General features: G+C 53.2%; 3 protein-coding genes across 7 annotated transcripts in view; 1 reads left to right on the top strand and 2 right to left on the bottom strand.

The window, feature by feature from the left end:
* Window positions 1-1,268: 1,268 nt before the first annotated feature.
* SMIM22 (small integral membrane protein 22) lies at window positions 1,269-1,990 on the top strand (the record flags this gene model as incomplete). The annotated part of the gene is made up of 4 exons (XM_082644533.1): window positions 1,269-1,308; window positions 1,531-1,692; window positions 1,770-1,855; window positions 1,949-1,990. The coding sequence occupies exons 2-4, from the start codon at window positions 1,557-1,559 to the stop codon at window positions 1,988-1,990; spliced, it is 264 nt and encodes an 87-aa protein (XP_082500659.1). The 5' UTR covers window positions 1,269-1,308; window positions 1,531-1,556.
* Window positions 1,991-2,344: 354 nt separating this feature from the next.
* ROGDI (rogdi atypical leucine zipper) lies at window positions 2,345-8,576 on the bottom strand. 3 transcript variants are annotated; one of them, XM_082644227.1, is made up of 11 exons: window positions 8,306-8,442; window positions 8,154-8,225; window positions 7,371-7,453; window positions 7,085-7,139; window positions 6,280-6,360; window positions 5,405-5,500; window positions 4,066-4,164; window positions 3,601-3,714; window positions 3,476-3,525; window positions 3,237-3,363; window positions 2,345-2,932 (listed from the first exon to the last, which is right to left on the bottom strand). In XM_082644227.1, exons 1-11 carry the CDS (start codon window positions 8,348-8,350, stop codon window positions 2,891-2,893), a joined length of 864 nt encoding a protein of 287 aa, XP_082500353.1. In that variant the 5' UTR covers window positions 8,351-8,442; the 3' UTR covers window positions 2,345-2,890. The 3 variants fall into 3 exon arrangements, with proteins under 3 accessions (XP_082500353.1, XP_082500355.1, XP_082500354.1); XM_082644229.1 differs by lacking the exon at window positions 4,066-4,164 and having other exon boundaries at window positions 7,085-7,134; window positions 8,306-8,576; XM_082644228.1 differs by lacking the exon at window positions 4,066-4,164 and having other exon boundaries at window positions 8,306-8,571.
* Window positions 8,577-9,221: 645 nt separating this feature from the next.
* The window catches only part of GLYR1 (glyoxylate reductase 1 homolog), a 36,986-nt gene continuing 27,368 nt past the window's right edge, over window positions 9,222-18,839 (bottom strand). Inside the window, exons 11-16 of one of the 3 annotated variants that reach the window (XM_082643940.1) lie at window positions 17,611-17,721; window positions 16,816-16,917; window positions 15,942-16,104; window positions 15,445-15,624; window positions 15,003-15,127; window positions 9,222-11,085 (exon numbers count right to left, since the gene is read on the bottom strand). In XM_082643940.1, coding sequence (XP_082500066.1) covers window positions 11,011-11,085; window positions 15,003-15,127; window positions 15,445-15,624; window positions 15,942-16,104; window positions 16,816-16,917; window positions 17,611-17,721 — 756 coding nt within the window. In that variant the 3' untranslated portion in view covers window positions 9,222-11,010. The remainder of the gene's footprint in view (window positions 11,086-15,002; window positions 15,128-15,444; window positions 15,625-15,941; window positions 16,105-16,815; window positions 16,918-17,610; window positions 17,722-18,839) is intronic. The other 2 variants (XM_082643941.1, XM_082643942.1) reach the window with 2 other exon arrangements.

Genomic DNA, 18,839 nt, shown 5'->3' with positions numbered 1-18,839 from the left:
GTTTATGGTAGTATGTTATAGTAAGAACAGGAAATGAACACATGTGTGACCTGAGCTAGTTGCTGAACTTCTCAAGGCCTCAGTTTTCACATCTGTAAAATGGGAATAGCAATAATACCCACTTTAGGATTGCCATGAGGAATACATTAGGTACACGCATCCGTCAGGGATATTGTGGGTCCAGTTCCAGACCACCACAATAAAGTGAATAGTGCAAAAAAACGAGTCACACGGCTTTTCCAGTGCATGTAAAAGTTGTTTACACTATACTGTAGTCTATTAAGTGGACAACAGCATTGTGTCTAAAAAAGACAACGTACGTACCTTGACTAAAAAATACTTTGCTAAAAAAATGCCAAAATAATTACAATAATAACATCAAAGATCACCCCTCACAGATTGCCGTAACAGATATAATAAAAATGAAAGTTTCCAAATGCTGCTGGAAAATGGTACCGATAGACTTGCTCACCTCAAGGTTCTACAAACCTTAAATTTATCAAAAATGCAACATCTGTGAAGTGCAGTAAAGAAAAGTGTGCCTGTATAGCATCAGGCACAGAGCCTAACATTAGCCAACATGTTTTCCCAGTGAGACCGTAAGCCCCACAAAGACAAGAAGGTGTGTCCACCTGATTTACAGCCGGTCCCCAGGGCCTAGCAGGCCTGGCCCCTGCTCTGGGGGTAAGCGGGGCAGCTCCAGGTGCCGTGTCAGGGGCCCTGGGCTCCAAGTTCTGGGGAGAGAGCTCATTTAAGCGACCATAACCATCGTCTCACAAGCGTCACTGTGAAGATTAGAATAGAGAAAGACCCCAAAGGCTGCTGCTGCGCTGCCAGGCACACAGTCGCTGCCCAGGCAAGGGCGGTGGAACAGAAACATCTTCTCCCTCCCCTCCCCTCCTTTCTTCTTTTTCACCTCCCTCCCTCCTTCCAACCTGCCACCATTTTTCTTGTCTTTTCTTCATTCATGAAGGCAACAGCGGCTGAGTGTCTGCTGTGTTCCAGGTTGGCTGTCTGGTCTATTGAGAAAAAGTGAAAAACCCCTGGAATGAAGAGGCCAAGAGGCCTGTGGCCTCCTCCTTCCGCGCCGCACCTGCTGAGGTTGGGAGGCAGGAGGTAGACACGCGGGGCACAGGCCCCGCCCTCACCTGAGCTCCGTCGGCGCCCCCACTGCCCCGCCCCCACTGGCCCAGGCGGACTGGTAGGGGGCGGGGCTGGTTGCCAAGGCCTCAGGTGGTGTAGACCCGGAATCAGGAAGTAGTCTGTATTCCCAGGACCTAGTACCTGCTTGGCTGGGAGATTTCCAAGGCAGGTGGGGGCCCAGGGGTGGGGCTGCTGGGGGGAGTGGGCAGGGAGGAGATTGCTCAGGCCAGGGCCAGGAGAGAAGTGGAAGAGAGGCTGGGGTAGGGGCTGGGGCCAAGAGGGGCGGTGTGGGAGGGCAGGGCCAGGGCTGCACTGCAAGGGGGCAGGGATGCGGCAGCCCCAGAGGAGCCCAGGGTTCTGAGGTGGCCCTCTGGGGGGCTGGAGCAGGCGGTGCCCAGGACCATCCAGCTGAGATGGCCTTCTTAACGGAGGATGTGGAGCAGGAGCTGAGCGCCAAAGCCCAGCAAGTGCTGGGGAAACTGTGGAGCCACCAGCTGTTCCAGTCCAAGTGGGACATTGGTGCCTTCATCATCTTCCTCGTCTTCCTCGGTGAGTGTGGCTTGGCCTCTGGCCCCCGGCAGCCTCCCAGGCCGAGGGCTATATCTGGATACCCATCCTGCCCGCAGGCGTCGTGGCGCTCCTGCTGCTTGTCGTCTGCATCCATTGCTGCTGCTGTGGCTGCTGCCAAAGCCGCTCCTCCAGGTCCCGGAAGGTGAGCCCGGAGCACCAGGGCCAGGCCTGATGGGGTGGGGTGGGCCGGGGGCCGAGGAGTGAAGCCACCAGCTCCTCTGTGCCTCTCTTGCAGAAACTCGCCGGGGGATTTGATAACCTTGCCCTGGAGCCTTAATGTGGAGAGTCCTTGCTCCCCTGCTTTTGTCCTGCTGGGCAGCAATAACAATGCCTTGTTCAGCCAAAGCCTGAGTCTGGAGTGTATTCTGAGCCTCCCGTCAGGGTGGGCAGTGTAGGCCCCCACTGCTTCATCCAGATGCCCCCTGTGTCCCTCACAACCTTCAGATGGCATGACTGTCACCAGGAGACCTCGGGTGACGTGCTGCAGCCACCCAGCGGCTGCCCATTCACCATCCCATTTGGACCCTCGGAGGCCAGGGGTTCAGTCACTGGGTACTCGGCCCAGCTCCTGACTATCGGGGACCCCTGGCCAGGTCCCTACTCAGACAGACAGACAGACAGACAGAAGGGCTCCAGGCAAAGTTGGATGATCTTTATTTCTTGAAGGCCCTGCCAGGGTTGCCGAGCGAATACACTCAAGGGCACTACAGCTCATGGTGGGCAGCTTCTGTCCTCCTTCCCTCCCAACTCAGAGCTTAGGGCCACCACCCACTCCTCAGGCTCCAGTGGGAGGGGGTGTGTGACTGCCCCTTGCCATCCTGGAGGACAGGCTGCGAAGAGGGGAGGAAGGAGAGCCCTGGGCCTGGCCTCAGCCTGAGTCCAAAGGTTCCTGCCTTGGGGGGAGGGCAGGGCTTGGACTATAGGCTACCTCCAAGCTCCGCCTTCCTGACCTCCCCCATTCAAAACAAAAAGCACGCCAGTGTCCCTTCCTCCCAGTGGGTCCAGTGTTCAGTCCCATCTGTGCAGATGAGACAGGCAGGGCAGGGTGAAGAGGGAAATAAATAGCCCACAGTGCCGAGCTCTGGCTGGCACTTTGTGTGCGTGTGTGTGTGTGTGTGGAACAGGGACTCCCTGGGCAGGGGCCATTCCCAGGGGGACAGGCTCTTGGGCGCTCTGTTCAGAAAGGCCTGTAGCTCCAGTAGCTGGAGAACACGGAGATCTGGGGAAGGAGGGAGATGGGGGGACATGGTGAGTGGTGGTGCTAGGGGACCTGGCCCCTGCTGCACCCTCTGTGACCCAGGTGAGATTTGAAGGTCATCCAAGGGCCATGTGTCAGGAAGAGGATACTGTTGCCAAGCAACACCATGGCCCACCTGTTTGGGGTGTGCAGAGGGTACGACAGACCTTAAGATTAGGGGGCGCTTTAGAGGTGTGCCGCTCAAAAAAAGGGGCTAAACAACCTGCTGTTTGGCTGGCCTAATCTGCGTGAGGCCCAGCCCAGCCCTGACCCGCCATGTCCCCACCTTATCCTTGAGCTGCTGGCAGAGCTGCAGGGAGACGGTAAAGAAGACGAGGGCATCGTTCAGCCACGGGATCACACACTCCACCTTGTGCACGTGGCTCACCTCCAGACGCTGTGCACCCCACTCGCTGCGGGGAGATGGGAGGGTCCCTGAGGGCAGTTCAGCTGGCCAGAACCCCATCCCCTGAGGTGCAGACGGGCAAGGGCGCTCCAGGGAGCCCTCCCAGGCAGCTTACTTACAACATGGCCCCGGGGCTGTGAAGCACGGCACCTCCAGCTGGGCGGAAGTTCTAGGCAGAACATCATCAGACTGGGTCAGGCCTGGGGCCCGGGGCGGGCTGGGGCGGGGTCGGTGGGGTGCTCACCTTGGTGGAATTGGGCTGCAGGGCGTGCAGCTGGTACACGGTGAGGCAGAGCTTGTTGAGGCTGATGTAGACGTTGACCAGCAGGTCGGAAGGCAGGGCGGGGGCGAACATCCGCTGTGGGGAGGGGGGCTGAGCAGGCACATCCCACGCCCGCCCCTCCAACCACCCCGGGGACTCCCAGTCCCCATCCCATGGACTGGGGTTTCCAGTGTCTTCTCAGGTACCCCAGATAGCTTCCTGCACCACTGGCCTTGGGACCCACTGATCCAGATCAGGGGGGTACGTATCTGGGGGACACAGAATGGAAGCCAAGGACCCCATCCCAGAAAACTGCAATAGGACTCTGTCGGCAATTTGGGGCTTGCAGGACCTCCTGGCACCCCTGTGTCCCTCCCGGGCACGAGCTGGGCCCCTCTGTGGGGACCGCCTCTCCTGGAACAGGGGCCAGCCTGAGGCACCACTGACCGTGAGGCCGCTGGCAGCGATCTCAGGCAGAGTGAGGGTGGCTGGAGTGGTGAGCCGGTTTCGGGCTCTGGTCAGCTGCAGCATCACGGCATCCATCAGCTGGGGGAAGGGGGCTGGTCATAGCTGCTGTGAGGGCAGCGGGGCCTGGTCCTGATCCCCTCCCCCTCCCCACCCCTGTGTCAGTAGCAACAAAGTTATGGTAGCTCCTAGCTCCTTCCCTGGAGGTCACAGTCTCAGGGCCCGAACCCCTGCAGCAGGGGGCTTGTTAAAGATGCAGGTAATTGGGCTCCAGCTGGGGGTCAGGGGCAGGACGAAAGGTTGTACTGCATGGGATCCTGGGTATTGGTCCAATGGGGAATAGAAGATCCCAGAAGTTAGTCCCAGGGGCACGAGGGCGTTGTGGATGAGGGTACAGGCAATGAAGGAGCTTAGAAGAAGGGACCCTAATTCAGCTTGGGTGCAAGGAGCCAGGGAGGGTTTCCTCAAGGAACAACTGGGATGGCTAAGTTGAGGCCTTATGGTGGACACCAGCCCCATTTTCACAGGTGAGGAAACTGTGGCTCCAAAGGGTTATGGTCACACAGCTAGGGAACGGTGGAACCATCTGCACTCATCCCTTCCCTTTGCCAAGGAGCAAAGCTTTGGCTCGAACTCAGAGCCCCAGTTTCCACTGCTTCCAGCTATTCATCCAGCTGTTGCCATGGTGCTGGGGTCACCTGGCTCCAGGGAAAGGCAGAATTACTGGGTGGAGGCATGGGGGCTGCACATTACACCCCAGAGGGTGGTCACAGTTCTGAGAGAGACCTTAGTCCATCGGGTTTCAAATTTTCATGAGGTCCAGAGAGGATAGGTGAACCACCTGAGGACACACAGCAAGTCAGGGGCAGAGCTAAAGCACGAACTCAGGGCATCTGAGCGCATCTTGTCCCTCCACACCACATGAATTCACTTTGTTAATTACAAAAGTTTTTCTGTTGCTGGTACTAAAACCTGTAGCTTCTGCTTACCGAGCGCTTACTAGAGGCCACTTTACCTGCATCATCACGATTGGCAGTCACTACAGCTTGTCCCCCTTTTACAGGTGAGGCTATTGAGGCACAGAATAGCTAAGTAAGTGACTTGAGGTTGCACAACTCATAGTGGGGGCCCTGGGATCAGAGCCCAGGTCTGTTTCTGGAGCCTGGGCTGTGAGCCTTTCAACTGTGGCTGGATGGACATGTATACACTGAGAGGTGAAGGGTCAACCATCGGCTACACCTGAGAATGTGGGGGCAGAGCTCTCCAGGGGCCCAGTGAGAGGTCAGGGAACCTGGCTCTCCCATCCCTGCGGGCAGCTCACCTTGAGGACCTCTGCTCCTGTCCTGAACTGGTAGCTCTCGTCCCTGTTGGTAAGGAGGTAAATGGCTTGGCTTACGTGGTTCCTGGCGTCCTGGATCTAAAAACAGCACCCAATGAGCAGTTAGTGGGCTGGGCCTCGGCAGGGGGAGGAGCCAGGTTCACAGCAGCCACGGTCCCTGGGGGCCCCAGCCTACGGGCCCCCACCCTGAGGGTCTATCCTCCTAGGAGGGGTAGGGTGGGTGCCGCCTGCGGGCCAGGCCCTGGCTGGGTGCTGTGAGTCAGGCTTGGTACCTAGCCTCATGTGGCTCACTTTCCAAAGGAGGACAGAGGACAATAGAGCAAAGGCACAAGGTAACAGACTGTGCAACTTGCACAAGGAAACAAACAGGGTGACGAGGGCGGTGAGGGAGAGGCTCCAGGGAAGCGACTCTTGAGCTGACGCTCGCGTGATGAGAAAAGCTGAGGGAGTGGACTCCAGGCAGAGGGACAAGCCCGAGCAAAGGCCCTGAGGTGGAAACAGCTGGTGGCCAGTGAGAGGAGAGAGGGAGGGGGCAGAAGCCAGGCCCAATCACACAGGTGCTGTTAGGAAGCATGGACTTGGTCTCCAAGAGCCAGGGGAAGCCCCTGGAAGCTCTGGGCAGGGACTGACTTGTTCAGACCATCCCTGTAGCTCCCGCTGGGCTGGGGGCCTACACATAGGACAGGCTAGGAGACCAGGCACTGCCCACCACAGCTGTGCTGCTAGGAAACACCTTCCCAAGCCTGCTGCGGCTGCAGGTCCCCACAGTGGCCAGCCCAGGAGGCTTCAGCGCTGCAAGGAACTGCCCCTGCCTGCCCTTGTGCCCCTGAGCCCTGGCTGGGGAAGGGCCCGGTTACCTGCTGCAGCTTCCACTGCTTGTCCTCCCTGAAGGCAAAGTGCAGCAGCTGGTTGTTCCTGGGCATCTTCAGGTTCACGTCCTGATGGGCAAGAGCGGGATAAGCTGGGCAGAAGGATGCCCTCCTGCTTTTGGCCACTCTGAGCCCTTGAGCCGGGGGCAGAAATGGGGTGTGTACGGTGGCTCAGGCCACAGCCACTATATGGGGCAGAGGGCCTCTCAACACCCTGGCCATTTGGGGAGTGAACAGGGAGGTCAGGAAACAGGAACTCAGGCCCAAGAGGAACCACGAGAAGTGAAAGGGAAAAGAGCCAAGAAAGGGGAAGGCGGCTTCGTCTGGGAGGAAGCGTGTAGTTGTGGGCAAATGGGAAACACGTGTACATGCCAAGGGACGGAACGCCCACCCGAGGAGAGGGACCTTCCCCCAGGCCTTGGCACCTGCCACAGGGTCAAGTGCAGCTGGAGCTCAGATGTTGGCTGATTGCACTTTGATCTGGGGCCAGCCTAATCCTGCCAAGGCCCACGCTTCCTGGGGCCCAGAATCCAGGTAGGGCCAGGTAGCACTGTGTGCAAAGCATTCCTCCCCACTTCTTGCACCTGTCACTGAAGCCACACACCAATCTCATGAGCGGGTTAGGGAGGGTGTCATTTTACAAACAAGCAAACTGAGACCCAGAGAGGTCAAGGATCCTGCCCAGAGTCACACAGCTGGTTGGCGGCAGAGCTGGGATAAGCAGGAGGCCCCATGCTCTTCCCCACTGGGTCCTGTGGCAGCATGGGAAGGGGAGAGGGGCCGGGAGACTCACCGCCTGGCTCAGTGCATCCCCTTGCAGAGTCAGCACGCCCTTCACCTGGTCTGTGCTACAACACGTGGGAGTCAGAGCAGCGCCTGCAGCTGCCCCTCCCACCACCCCATCCTCCCAACAGGCTGTCCCTGGCTGTCACAGGATGGTCCAGCCTGTCCCACTGCATACCCTCTGGACGTTGGAGCTGAAATCAGTCTGCAGGGCAGGGCCGTGCCACCTGTCCTAGAGGGTATCCCAAGTGTCCCCCCTCCCCAAGGGCCCGTCCCCCAACCCAGCCCAGGCTCACCCACAGCTGCCCAGGATGAAGTTCTCCTGCTTTGTGGGCCCCTCGGTGCCTGAGCCCGGCAGAGTGAAGCGGAGAGAGGCCTCCTGCGGGGCAGAGGGGAATGGGGTAGAGTTCACCCACTCCAGCCTAGCCATGTGTCCAGAAGCCCCACCCCCAGGGCCCCTCCCCCACAGCCTGAGTTTCAGGTCCTACCTGAGCCAGATACCTGCTCCTTCCACACTCCCTGGGAGCTTACTGTGTGCCCAACCCGGGAGAGAGAACAGAGAGATACCCTCCTGGCTTGGGTAAGGTTTGGAAGTGGGGAGCAAAGTCAGGGGAGACAGTAGTCATGGCAACCTGCAATTTTGGCTTTACCAGGCACTGCCTGGACATTTTTTTGTGATTCTATTGGCTTTTTTTAAATCACAACAGCCCTGAGGCCGGTACTAGTATCTTCTTTTTGCAAAGGGGAGGCCCAGAGAGATCGAGTACTTGGCTGAGATCAAAATGCTGGGTCTTTCAGATCTGAGGTTAAATGGCAATTTCAAAGGAGGCCTTCCCCGACCCCCGGGCTCAATCCAGGTCCGCCGCGCTCACAGGGCTGCTTGTGGAATTGGGTAATTATCTGCTACTGCCCGCCTCACGACTAGACTCTAAGTCCTCTGAGGGCAGGGCCTGGTCTGAACACCGCGCGTTGCGTACACAGTCGGCGCTCGGGCGGCAGCCGCGGGAGGCCGGGGAAGGAACCGCGCTGGGGGAGGGTAGGGAGGGTGGGCGCCCGCACAGGCCCTCAAAGCGCGTTACCTTGAGGATGTCCTGCAGCTGCCTCAGCACGGCGTGCACCTCGTCGTGCAATAGCCAGCGAAACTCCTCCTCCTGCGGGGACAGGCCCGCAGTCAGCCGCCCGGGTCCGCCGCCCCCGTCCCACCCCGCCCCACCCCGCCCGCGCGCCTCACCAGCACCGCCCGCTCCGCCGCCGTCGCTGCCATGACGGTCGCCATCGCCGCCGCTCGCTGCCCAGCGACCGTCACCGGCCCGCCGTCCGCTCGCCGCTCAGTCCTCCGGCGCGCCCGGGCCCACCCCCCGACGCCGATTGGCTGCGCGGGCGCCCGCCCCGCCTCCAGCTCGCGACGCTGTGAGCGCCCCGGAACCCGCCCGCTCCGGCTCGCCCGGGACACCCCCCCCACCAGCCGCGGGCGCTAAGCACTCCGGCGCCGTATCTATCGCTACTCTCGGGCCGGAGCGCCGGGGCTGCTCGTCCCGCCCCTTCTCGGCCCTGATAGGGCGCCCTGCTCCGCGCGCACTCACCGATTGGCCGGCCCGATAGCTTGCTCTCGCCGCGCCCGGCGATTGGCCGACGGGGCACCTTGTTTCCGCCCGATCTCGCCGCCGGCCCACTAGTTCCGTCGGTCCGGGAGGGACTAACGCGCGGACCCTACAACCCCGTCGCCGTGCTGAAAAGGCCGCCGCTCCGCTCCACGCCTGGCCCTACCCCTCCCACCACCGCACGGCGCTCGATGTCTGGGCGCAGACCACCGCCAAGGTCACAGTTGTGTTAACAAGAAACGTTTTTATTTTGCTTGCAGTAGCTTTTTGTTAATTGCACAAAATCATGTTTTGTTTTTGCCATTTAAACATTATCACACAATCCTATTCTGAAAGACAAATGTTCATTAAAAACAAAGCAAAAATAAAAATTCACAACCTTAATTACCTAGACGACTTGTCATTTAAAGGTTTAAAGGAAAAAAAAAGGGTGGTGGAGGAGGGGCTTTCTTACAAGCTTTTTCACAAGTGTCACATTTTCTCCTTAAAAGGGAAGGATTTCAAAACAAAGGTGAAATAGCTTAAACAAATATTCATAAAAAGTAACTTTACAGAATTGTCAACAATATTAAGACAACATTGACTAACCAGTTTCATTACAGCATCTTCCCCCACCCCCACCCCCCAGTGTCCAGCTAGGACTAGCACAAGCTTTGTGTTCAGACAGAATTCAAAATCCCAGTGAAATGAACAACTGTGCCGAAAACCACGGGCATCTCCCCTGCCCTCCACCCATGTCTTCTGAGATCCCCTGACCCGGGTTCCGATCAGTGGAAAAGGGCCAAGGCTGTGAGGGGGAGGGGCCCCACACCAGCGTGGCCACCTCGTTATGTTTATCATCACATATTCACTATAATTGCTGACCTTCTGCGGTGTGACTTTGGAAAATCCAACCCATGCAGAGGGAGAAAACATTGACATCCTTTAGGTAACTTCTCCTTGTTCTTATGCCACATTCCAAGCCCTTCTGGTCCCCTATCCAAGGAGAAATGCTAGGGTCTTGAGGATGTCTTAGATCTGCCTCTGAGGGTCAGGTAGCTCTGGTTCAGTCAGGCCTAGTTCTCCTCTTCCCTCCCAACAGACCCCAGGACCCTGAAAGCACCGAAGACCAAGCTGCTGGCTGAAGTGCAGACACTCATTCCTGTTTCAAGAGCTGAGCCTAAGAAATGGTCATCGTTGGTCAGGTTGGGTCTGGACCAAAGAAGGAAGAGACAGAAAGCAATACTGTCTCCATGAGAGGAAAAGGGGGAGGGGAGGAGAATGGAGAGAGGTGGGCATGCAGGGGACTTAGGCAGGGATGGGCTGGAGAAGGTGGGACTGCTGTGAGGGGATGTGGGTCAGAGTGGCTCTTCAGAACCAGGTGAAGGGTCTGTGGTGTAACGGAAACATACCCCCTCCCTCTTCAATCCTCAGTGGTGGCCCTCAGGACCCCCTTCCCAAGGACTGGAATGCAAATCCAAATACTACAACAGCCTGGTGAGCCCAGCCTGGTGAGGAGTGAGCACCCTTACACCAAAGCAAGGAAGTCTGATCCCAGCCCAGGCTCTACAGTGACGGTGACTTCCGGGCAGGTGCTGAACAGCAGCGAGGAGAGGGCTTCTGTGAAGCTCACCTAGGGACGGGCTGTTTGCTGCTTTCCCTGGAAAGCCAGAGCCCTGTCTTCGCTTGACTCTGCCAATCCCTTTTCAGCTCACAAAGGCATTTATGGAGAGTTGGTTGCACACTGGTAGCTTAAACATGACAATCCTCATCAGCTGGTCACCTGAGGTTGGAGGGCCCATGGGACCCTCGGTTTACAGTCTGCTGGCTCATCTTGGCCCAGAGCCTCTTTCTGTGTGGGATCCAGTGGGGGACAGTGGACAGAACCACAGCCTCTTCGTTGTGAGGGAAGCAGTGGGAAAGCTTCCACTTCTCATTGCTGATTCTAGTTCCTCAGCTGGAAGGGGTTTGAGATAAGACAGATTGGAAAAAGGGAAAAAAAAAAGCCAGGCAGCAGTTTCTGGGCAGCTTCTATCCTGGGGCGAGAGCCAGTATGGTGGGTTGTGTGTGTGTCTGTGTGTGTGTGTTTGTGTGTGTGAACACACAGCCACCTAGTCCAAGGCCGGTGCCCAGCTCAAGAGCTTTCCCACAGGCCAATCCTGCTGACACCCCTCCCCTCTCCAGGACCTCCAGGGGAGGAGCGACACTGTGTGCTGTGCTGATGGCAAGTCTCAAAGTCTGTAAAAAAGAAGATGGAGACAGGTGGACTGGTCCAGAGTTAAGTCCCAGGACCCCAACTCCATGTGAGGAAGAGGGGGTCTGAGGGAAGATGGGGGGTGGGGGTGGGGTCAAGGGCTTAGTGTATATAGGCTCGGTACACGGCAGACATGTCATTGTCAGACTGGTCCAGTGCCTTGGCTCTTTTGTACACCTGGAAAAAAATGACATGGGCTTAGTCTGGCCACAAAGCTGACTTACAGACACAAATCTGCTTCCGAGAGGCGATTCTCGATGTGGTTAGGTAGGTAGCTTCTGGAGTCTAGGCTGTCTGGGCGTGACTCTTGGATCCCACACTGACTGGCCTAACCTTGGACAAAGTGCCTCAGTTTCTTTGTGCCTCCACCACTGCTTCTTGACTTTATGGAGAAGGTAACAGGGTTACTGTGAGGATTAATGGAGTGAGGAATGTAAAGTGCTCAGAGGCAGGGCTCAGCACTGTTAGTAGTTATAATCATGTTCCTTCCTGCTCCAAGGACTTCCCATGTTATTCTCTGGGCCACTGTCCCTGTCCTTCCCTCAGCATTGGCAGGCTCCTTCCCAATCAGCTCCAAGGCCTTTCCTGACCATCCCATCTGAAGCAGCAGCTGCACCACTTTACCCAGACACCTCCATCCCTTTACTCTGTTCCACTTTATTCATAATTCTAACCTTCTGCAATTCTTACTTGTTTAAACATTTATGTGCTTACGTTGTGCCTCCTTCCATTAAAATGTAAGCTCTACAAGGAAAAGAAGGGGCTGCACCCTGTGTCCCCAGAGCTTAGAATGGTGCTTGGCAATTAACAGCCACCCCAAAGGTACTAGATGAATATGAAAGAGTGTGAGAAAAATTAAAAAGCCATCGTTTAACAAGGGCAGCACAACATCCAGTCATGTTGAAAAAATGCAGCTGGACACAGGTTCCTCCCACACAGTTGGCCGGCTGCATTTTTTTCTTTTTCTAACCATGACGTCCACTACAGCTCAGGTGTAGCTGTCAACTCAGAATGAAGACTAAATAAAGACCTTTTGAGATAAAAGAGAACTAATCACTGCCAGCAAACCTGCATTCAGGAAATGCTGAAGCAAGTTCTTCAAGCTGAAAGGAAAACAATACCAGAGAGAAATTCAATTCTTCAGAAAGGAAAGGAAAGCACTGGAAATGGTAAATTAGAGAAATATGAACTTATTTTTTCTCTGAATTTCTTTAAAATACATATGACTACTTAAAGCAAGACATTCTGACAATGGTGGCTTTAAAACAAAGACAAATGTAACACATAGGACATTTGTACCCTAAAGCAGGGGTTCTCAACCTGGGGTCATTTTGCTCCCCACCTGGAGTGACATTTGGTAATGTCTGAAGACACCTTCTGTGAACTGAGGGGGTGCAACCGGCATCTAGTGGGTAGAGGACAGGAATGCTGCTAAAAATCCTGCAGTGCACCAGAGAGTACCCACATCAAAATGTCAATAGTGCCCAGGTTGAGAAACCCTGCCTTAAAGGATGAGGGAGGGAGAGGTAAATGGATCTACATTTTATGTAAAGAGGTCTAATCTAGGATGTGAAATATAGGATGCGTATAGCAATCCTTAGAGCAAAGACAAAAGAAAAATGATGCACTGTTAAAAAGCCAATAGATAAAATGGAATTTAAAAAAATATTTATTTATTTATTTGGCTGCGCTGGGTTTTAGTTGTGGCACACAGGATCTCGGGATCTTCACTGCGGCATGTGAGATCTGGTTCCCTGACTAGGGATCAAACCCGGGCCTCCTGCATTGGGAGTCTTAACCACTGGACCGCAAGGGAAGTCCCAATAAAATGGAATTCTAAAATATATTCAAATATCCCAAAAAAGGGATATCCCAAAAGAAAGGAGGAACAGACAAACAAAAGCCAGAGGGGACAAATGGCAATCAAATGATAAAAGAGTAGCTCTAAATCCAACCACATATCAATAGACTTCAAGACAAAGACTAAATGTTAATGGACCAGTTAACCTCAAGATCCTGAACTCCAAACAGTGGCCAGAAAGTGCCGTGCTGCATCAAGAAATTAACCAAAATGTCTGTTTCCAAGCCAACGAATCCTGTAGTCAGGGGAGAGGCAAGTGGAAATCACCTCACAGAGAAGTGCTGCCAACACAAGCCACCATGGAACCCTTCAGAAGTAACCACAGTTACAAACAAACTGATCAACGAAAAATTATACAACACACGAGGAATTCCACTGCCAAGAGAGAACCTGAAGGTAAGAAAGGAGGAACCTGAAATTGTACTGCAAACTGGAAGAGTGAAACAAGTACTCTGAGATGTTCAGACATACGAAGGAAGGACAGAGACATAGAATTCAAGGACAGAAGATTATAAACTATTAATAGGCAGGTCTGAAAAGAACAGTACTGTGTCTTTTTTATTAATTTATTTTTGGCTGCACTGTGCGGCTTGCGGGACCTTAGTTCCCCAACCAGGGATGGAACCTGGGCCTCCAGCAGTGGAAGCAAGGAGTCCTAACCACTGGACAGCCAGGGAATTCCCCAGTACTGTGTATTTTTACTTCTTCTTTGTCTCTACAGAACAAACCACTTGAGACCTCTATTTAACTTGAATAAAAATGCATATAGCTTATAGCACTTGGAAGACAGAGTCTCTAAAATAAATGAATCTGTGTGATTCATGTATGTACGTGTTTCACAAAATGTAGTTTTTTAAAATTTTATTTTATTATTTTATTTTTTGGCTGCGTTGGGTCTTCGTTGCTGTGCGCGGGCTTTTCTCTGGCTGCGGCGAGCAGGGGCTACTCGTTGTTGCAGTGCGCGGGCTTCTCATTGCGGTGGCTTCTCTTGTTGCAGAGCACGGGCTCTAGGCGTGCGGGCTTCAGTAGTTGTGGCTCGCGGGCTCTAGAGCACAGGCTCAGTAGTTGTGGCACACGTGCTTAGAGGCTCCACGGCGTTTGGGATCTTCCTGGACCAGGGCTCGAACCTGTGTCCCCTGCATTGGCAGGCAGATTCTTAACAACTGCACCACCAGGGAAGCCCAAAATGTAGTTTTTATTGTAATTCTATGGTAAAGACAAATATTGCTCAGCTGTTTTTTTTTTTAAGCTTATACTTCTATCAGATTAAGAAAACTGAACTTCTAAAAAACTGTTTCCAAAAAGTGCCTACATAGGTGCTTAATAAACGTCATTCAAAAAAATGTTAAGGACTAAACAATCCAGTTAATAGGCAGACACTGTCAGAATGGATAAAAATGCAAGCCCCAATTATAGACTGTCTACAACAGACACAATTTTAAAACAAAGACTGAAAGTAAATGGATGGAAAAAAATACATCACATGGAAACCGTAAGCATAAGAAGGCTACAACAGCCATATGAAAATCAGACAACAGACTTCAAGACAAAGATCAAGACGGATGTTTCTTAATAACGAAAGAGCAAATTCATCAGGAAGACATAACAATCATAAATGGCTAAGAGCCCAATAACAAAGACATCAAGCAAAATGGACAGAATTAAAGGGAGAAACAGATGATCCCACAATCACAGCTGGAGATTTTAACATCCCTTTCTTAGCAACTGAAAGAACTAGAGAAAAAGGTCAGTAAAGATAATCTGAAAAAATACTACCAACCATCTCGACCTAATTGATATGTGCAGAACACAGCACCCAACTGCAGAACACGCAGTCTTCTTAAGTGAACATGGCACACCCACCAAGACAGATCATCTGCTGAGCCACAAAAACAAGTCTGAATCAATGCAAAGAGTTAAAATCCATATGCAGTATATTATTTTGGATCACAAAGATACATTAGAAATCAATAACCATTAGGTATCTAGGAAACCCTTCAGGGTTTTTATTTGTATTTGACAAATAATCCACAGGTCAAAGAAGAACTCCCAGGGAAGTAAGCATGCCTCGGAGGAAATATACTTAGAAAAGGAAGGTCTAAAATCAACAACCTAAGATTCCACCTTGAGAGGTTAGGCACAGAGCCAAGCCAAGCCAAAGTAAGCAGAGGGAGGAGTGCAAGGGAAACAAAGGAGGGCTGCTGGGACTAGCACCGAGGCCTCCTGCTGTTACCTCATTGGCTGCAGCTGCCATAGGAGTCGGATGGTTGACGGCATCACCCAGCGCAATGGCTAGACGGAGATCCTTCTGAATGTATTTCAGGTAGAAATCAGGCTTAAAGTTTCCTTGCAGGATATCTGAGGAGGGAAAGTCATTCATCAGAAGAACTGAAAGGATCCTAGATAAGAAACCACCTGGAGTCCTGTCAGGGGTCAATACCTAGCATTTTCTCCCCCTCGGACACCCAAGAGACAAGTTCCCAGCCTGTAGCCCCAAATCCTATCTACCATGTCTCTGGATGCTCTCTGACTGGGGGCCTGGACTGACTGGAGTGGGTGCATCATTCACACACAATGAGCCCCTGAAGAAGACACTGTTCTGTGACATCTGCCTGACCCAGTTCCCAGCTTCAACCAAAACTAAAACGCAAAAAGAGAGGCCAAAGGCAACTTACTTTGGCACTTCTGGTCCAGGAAGATGCTGGCCAACTGTCCCTGATTGAGGATGTCCAAGAGTGTCTGCTGGGACTGGCCTGTCACTTGGGCCAGGGTGAGCCCCTCAGCGATGGTGGCCATGAAGCTCCCCTGGACCATGTTCACGATCAGCATCATCTTAGCTGCGTTGCCAACCTCACCTGCCCAGGGCAAAGAATCGTGGTCACGTCCCAAGAATCCTGTGGGGAGGGACTTTCTGCCCACCCTCACCCCTACCTGGACCCACCTCTACACCCAGGGGAGGCCCCATTCACCTGCCCCTGACAGAACTGGCTCTGACCCTTCTGGCTCTTCCTCCTTCCAGGCACTGACTGTGCAAGTCAAAGGAAACCTTCCCACGGGGGCCCCCGGCAGAGAGGCGTGTGGGACTGATGGTGTCATCAGGGCGGTCTAGAGGGGATGTGGCCCACCCAGCCTCCAGGCCTGAAGTGGCCCGACAGGTGGGCAGGCATGTTACCTAGAAAGAAGGAGGTCTTCCCCATTGCCTGGAAGCAGCTGCTGCAGTCCTCATATAAGCCCCTGTCTCCGGCCGCTAAGATCACCAACATCCCATCATTAGATAGCTGCTGATTCCCTGAGACCGGGGCTTCCAGAAAGCGGCCCCCCCTGGACACAATCACCTGGAAAGGAAAGTCACAGCTTCTGGAGGGCTTGCCTCTCATGAAGGTCTTGGGCAGGAAGCAAGGAGCATACTGGGGCAGGAGCACTTGACCCTCCACGCCGAGGCCCCAAAGCTGACGCCCGTACCAAGGTGCTGGACTGACAATGGGAGGGTCAGCAGACTGTCCTCCACCAGGTGCCTGAATCACATGCAGTAGACAGAGAGAAGCTGGGGTGTCCTCATAGGCTCCCATTTACTTGGCATTTCTCACAAAGACCAAAGACTATAACCAACATGACAATGCCAATGGCGTGGTCGACCACACTTCCTAAAGATACTGTCCTACCTTGATTTTAGCCACCCTTAGAATGCACGTGGGCCACAAATCACCACCCCCTCACTTGGGCCCAGTGGCTCAGCATGGTGGAATACTCTGTTAGTATCTGTAGAAAGCTGCTTAAATCAAAAAGGCCCTGATGGCAGCCTAGATGGCTTCTGAGAGGCTGGCAGCTATAGGACCCAATGCCCATCCCAGACAGGAAACAAGTCTCCTTTCACAGCCACTCAGACTGGCTGTAGATTTGAAGGCAGAAAGTGAAGACAGGCTAGTCCCAAAGTCTCTGGCTTTGGCTCTAGAGTAACTAAGTTGCCCACACTTTGGCATGGTTAGCCTGGGTCTTGGGCTCCAACTGAAAGGATGCTGGAGGGCCAGCCTGAATGAGGCCGCTACCTGGGCCAGCTCGGTGACTGTGTCAGCATCCACTGTTGACATGTCCACGTAGCACTTCCCGGGGCGGATCCCTTGCAGCACACCACTGGGGCCCAGCACCAGCTGTGGGGACACAAGGGAGAAGCAATAGCCCAGGCTCCCAGCCAGACACCCAGGAGCCCCTTAGACCTAAGGTCAGTGTCCTGCTGATTTTTTGGTTCATTTCCCAAATAGAAGCTAAATATTAAGGCTCAAAAGGGAAGAGCATGTAAATAAGCAAGGGAAAGAGGAGAATTTATGGTATGCTCCCATTTATCTTCAAAAAGAACGTGTGTTTCTTTTTATTAAAAACCTCCCATTGAAAAGATGGAACCTCACTATTTATTTTTTTTTGACTTCTTTGGATTTACTTGGATTAGTCCAGTCATGAGTTTAACAAGATGACTACTGCACTTGAACTTCTAAAGCATACAAATACAGCGACAGCTAAACATAGGAACTTGTCACATGGACCACAGGCACACCAAAGCTTCCAGCTCAACAGGAATACATGAGCCTGTCAGGAACCATTTCACATTTCAGCACAGACCTCAGGGACCCTAGTCAATTTCATTCTTTGTTCTGAATTAAAGGAAGTCTGTATTCAATCTATGCAAACACCCTTCACAATGGGAGATGGCCCCCAAATGGGAAATCCACAGCCCCACCCCTCCCCCAATGCAAACACTCACTCAGTGCTCAGGGGAGAAGGGGAGGAGGCCAGCCAGTTTTCCCGGCCACAACCTGAGACGCTGAGGGGAGGGAGGGGATCCTTACGTCCTTGGCTGCCTTTGGATCCGACACGCAGGCAAACGTGATGTCACAAGTTGAAACGACTTCAGCGGGGGTTCTTCCTAGGCGGGCCCCCTCCTGGATGAACAAATCACACTGCAAAAGTCACAGATCCTAATGTGAGCTGCAGGCAGTGCACAACACACACACCAGCCAGGCCAGAGATGCAGTGCCCAGTCCTCCGGAGTGGCCTTCCAAGGCAGGAGGCTGAGACTGTGAGCCAGGGACCCCAGCAGGTAGTCTGACTGCTCAGGGAAGTGGACGGGAGCCCCTTAAGCACAGTCTTGTGTGTTTTTTTTTTTTGGCCGCGCTCATGTGAGTTCTTAGTTCCCTGACCAGGGATTGAACCCACGCCCCTACAGTGGAAGCGCAGTCTTAACCACTGGACTGCCAGGGAAGTCCCCAGTCTTGCCTAGGAGGATGTTCCACGTTCTACTTCACAGGAAGCACAAAACAAACGTCTGCTGAAGGTTTCCTGAATGAAGAACAGGATGTGAATAGTCCTTGTGTGCAGCTCTTTGTGGCTGTCGCTGTCTTGGCTGTGGTGAAATCTACCCAGTGCCCTGTGAGCTGGGGAAGCAGGGTTGGGGCTAACAGGTTGCCATTCCTTACTGAATTGTTTCTGGGGGGTGGGGGGTCTATAAGCACTAACTCTTCTTTTCTGAAAATTAAAATCACCAGAACATCTCATAACAAAATATATCATTAACATTTTGCTGTATTTCCTTTTTCTAAAGGCATTTTAAAAAAGTATTTAGAATAATTTGGACCTATTATTTTGCATCTAATTTTTAATATTTTATATGATTACATCTATCAATATTATAGACTTTCATAATTACTGTTTATAATGCATGGCTGAAGGATACTCCACTGAGAGATATACCTGAATTTACCTAATGGCTCTCCTGCAGTTCAATATCTAGCCTGATTTTAATTATAAATGACCCCAACAAATATACATCTCTTCTATTTTTTGAATTTAGATCTCTGTAAGTAGAATATAACAGGCTCCGAAAATGGTTTTAAAAAATGTAGACAGGACTTCCCTGGTGGTGCAGTGGTTGAGAGTCTGCCTGCTGATGCAGGGGACATGGGTTCGTGCCCTGTTCCAGGAAGATCCACGTGCCGTGGAGTGGCTGGGCCTGTGAGCCATGGCCGCTGAGCCTGCGTGTCCAGAGCCTGTGCTCCGCAACGGGAGAGGCCACAACAGT

The sequence above is a fragment of the Mesoplodon mirus genome, assembly GCF_964341445.2.
Source record: "Mesoplodon mirus genome assembly, chromosome: 15".
NCBI lineage: Eukaryota > Metazoa > Chordata > Mammalia > Artiodactyla > Ziphiidae > Mesoplodon > Mesoplodon mirus.
Note: the sequence above shows the minus strand (reverse complement) of the source record. Positions and strands in the feature narration are given on the sequence as shown.

Coding starts and splice junctions, on each gene's coding strand:
- ROGDI (XM_082644227.1), bottom strand. CDS start 8,350: ATGGCGACCGTCATGGCAGCGACGGCGGCGGAGCGGGCGGTGCTG. Junction 7,454..8,153: donor AGCTGCAGGACATCCTCAAG/GTAACGCGCTTT, acceptor TCTGCCCCGCAG/GAGGCCTCTCTCCGCTTCAC. Junction 7,140..7,370: donor TTCATCCTGGGCAGCTGTGG/GTGAGCCTGGGC, acceptor CACGTGTTGTAG/CACAGACCAGGTGAAGGGCG.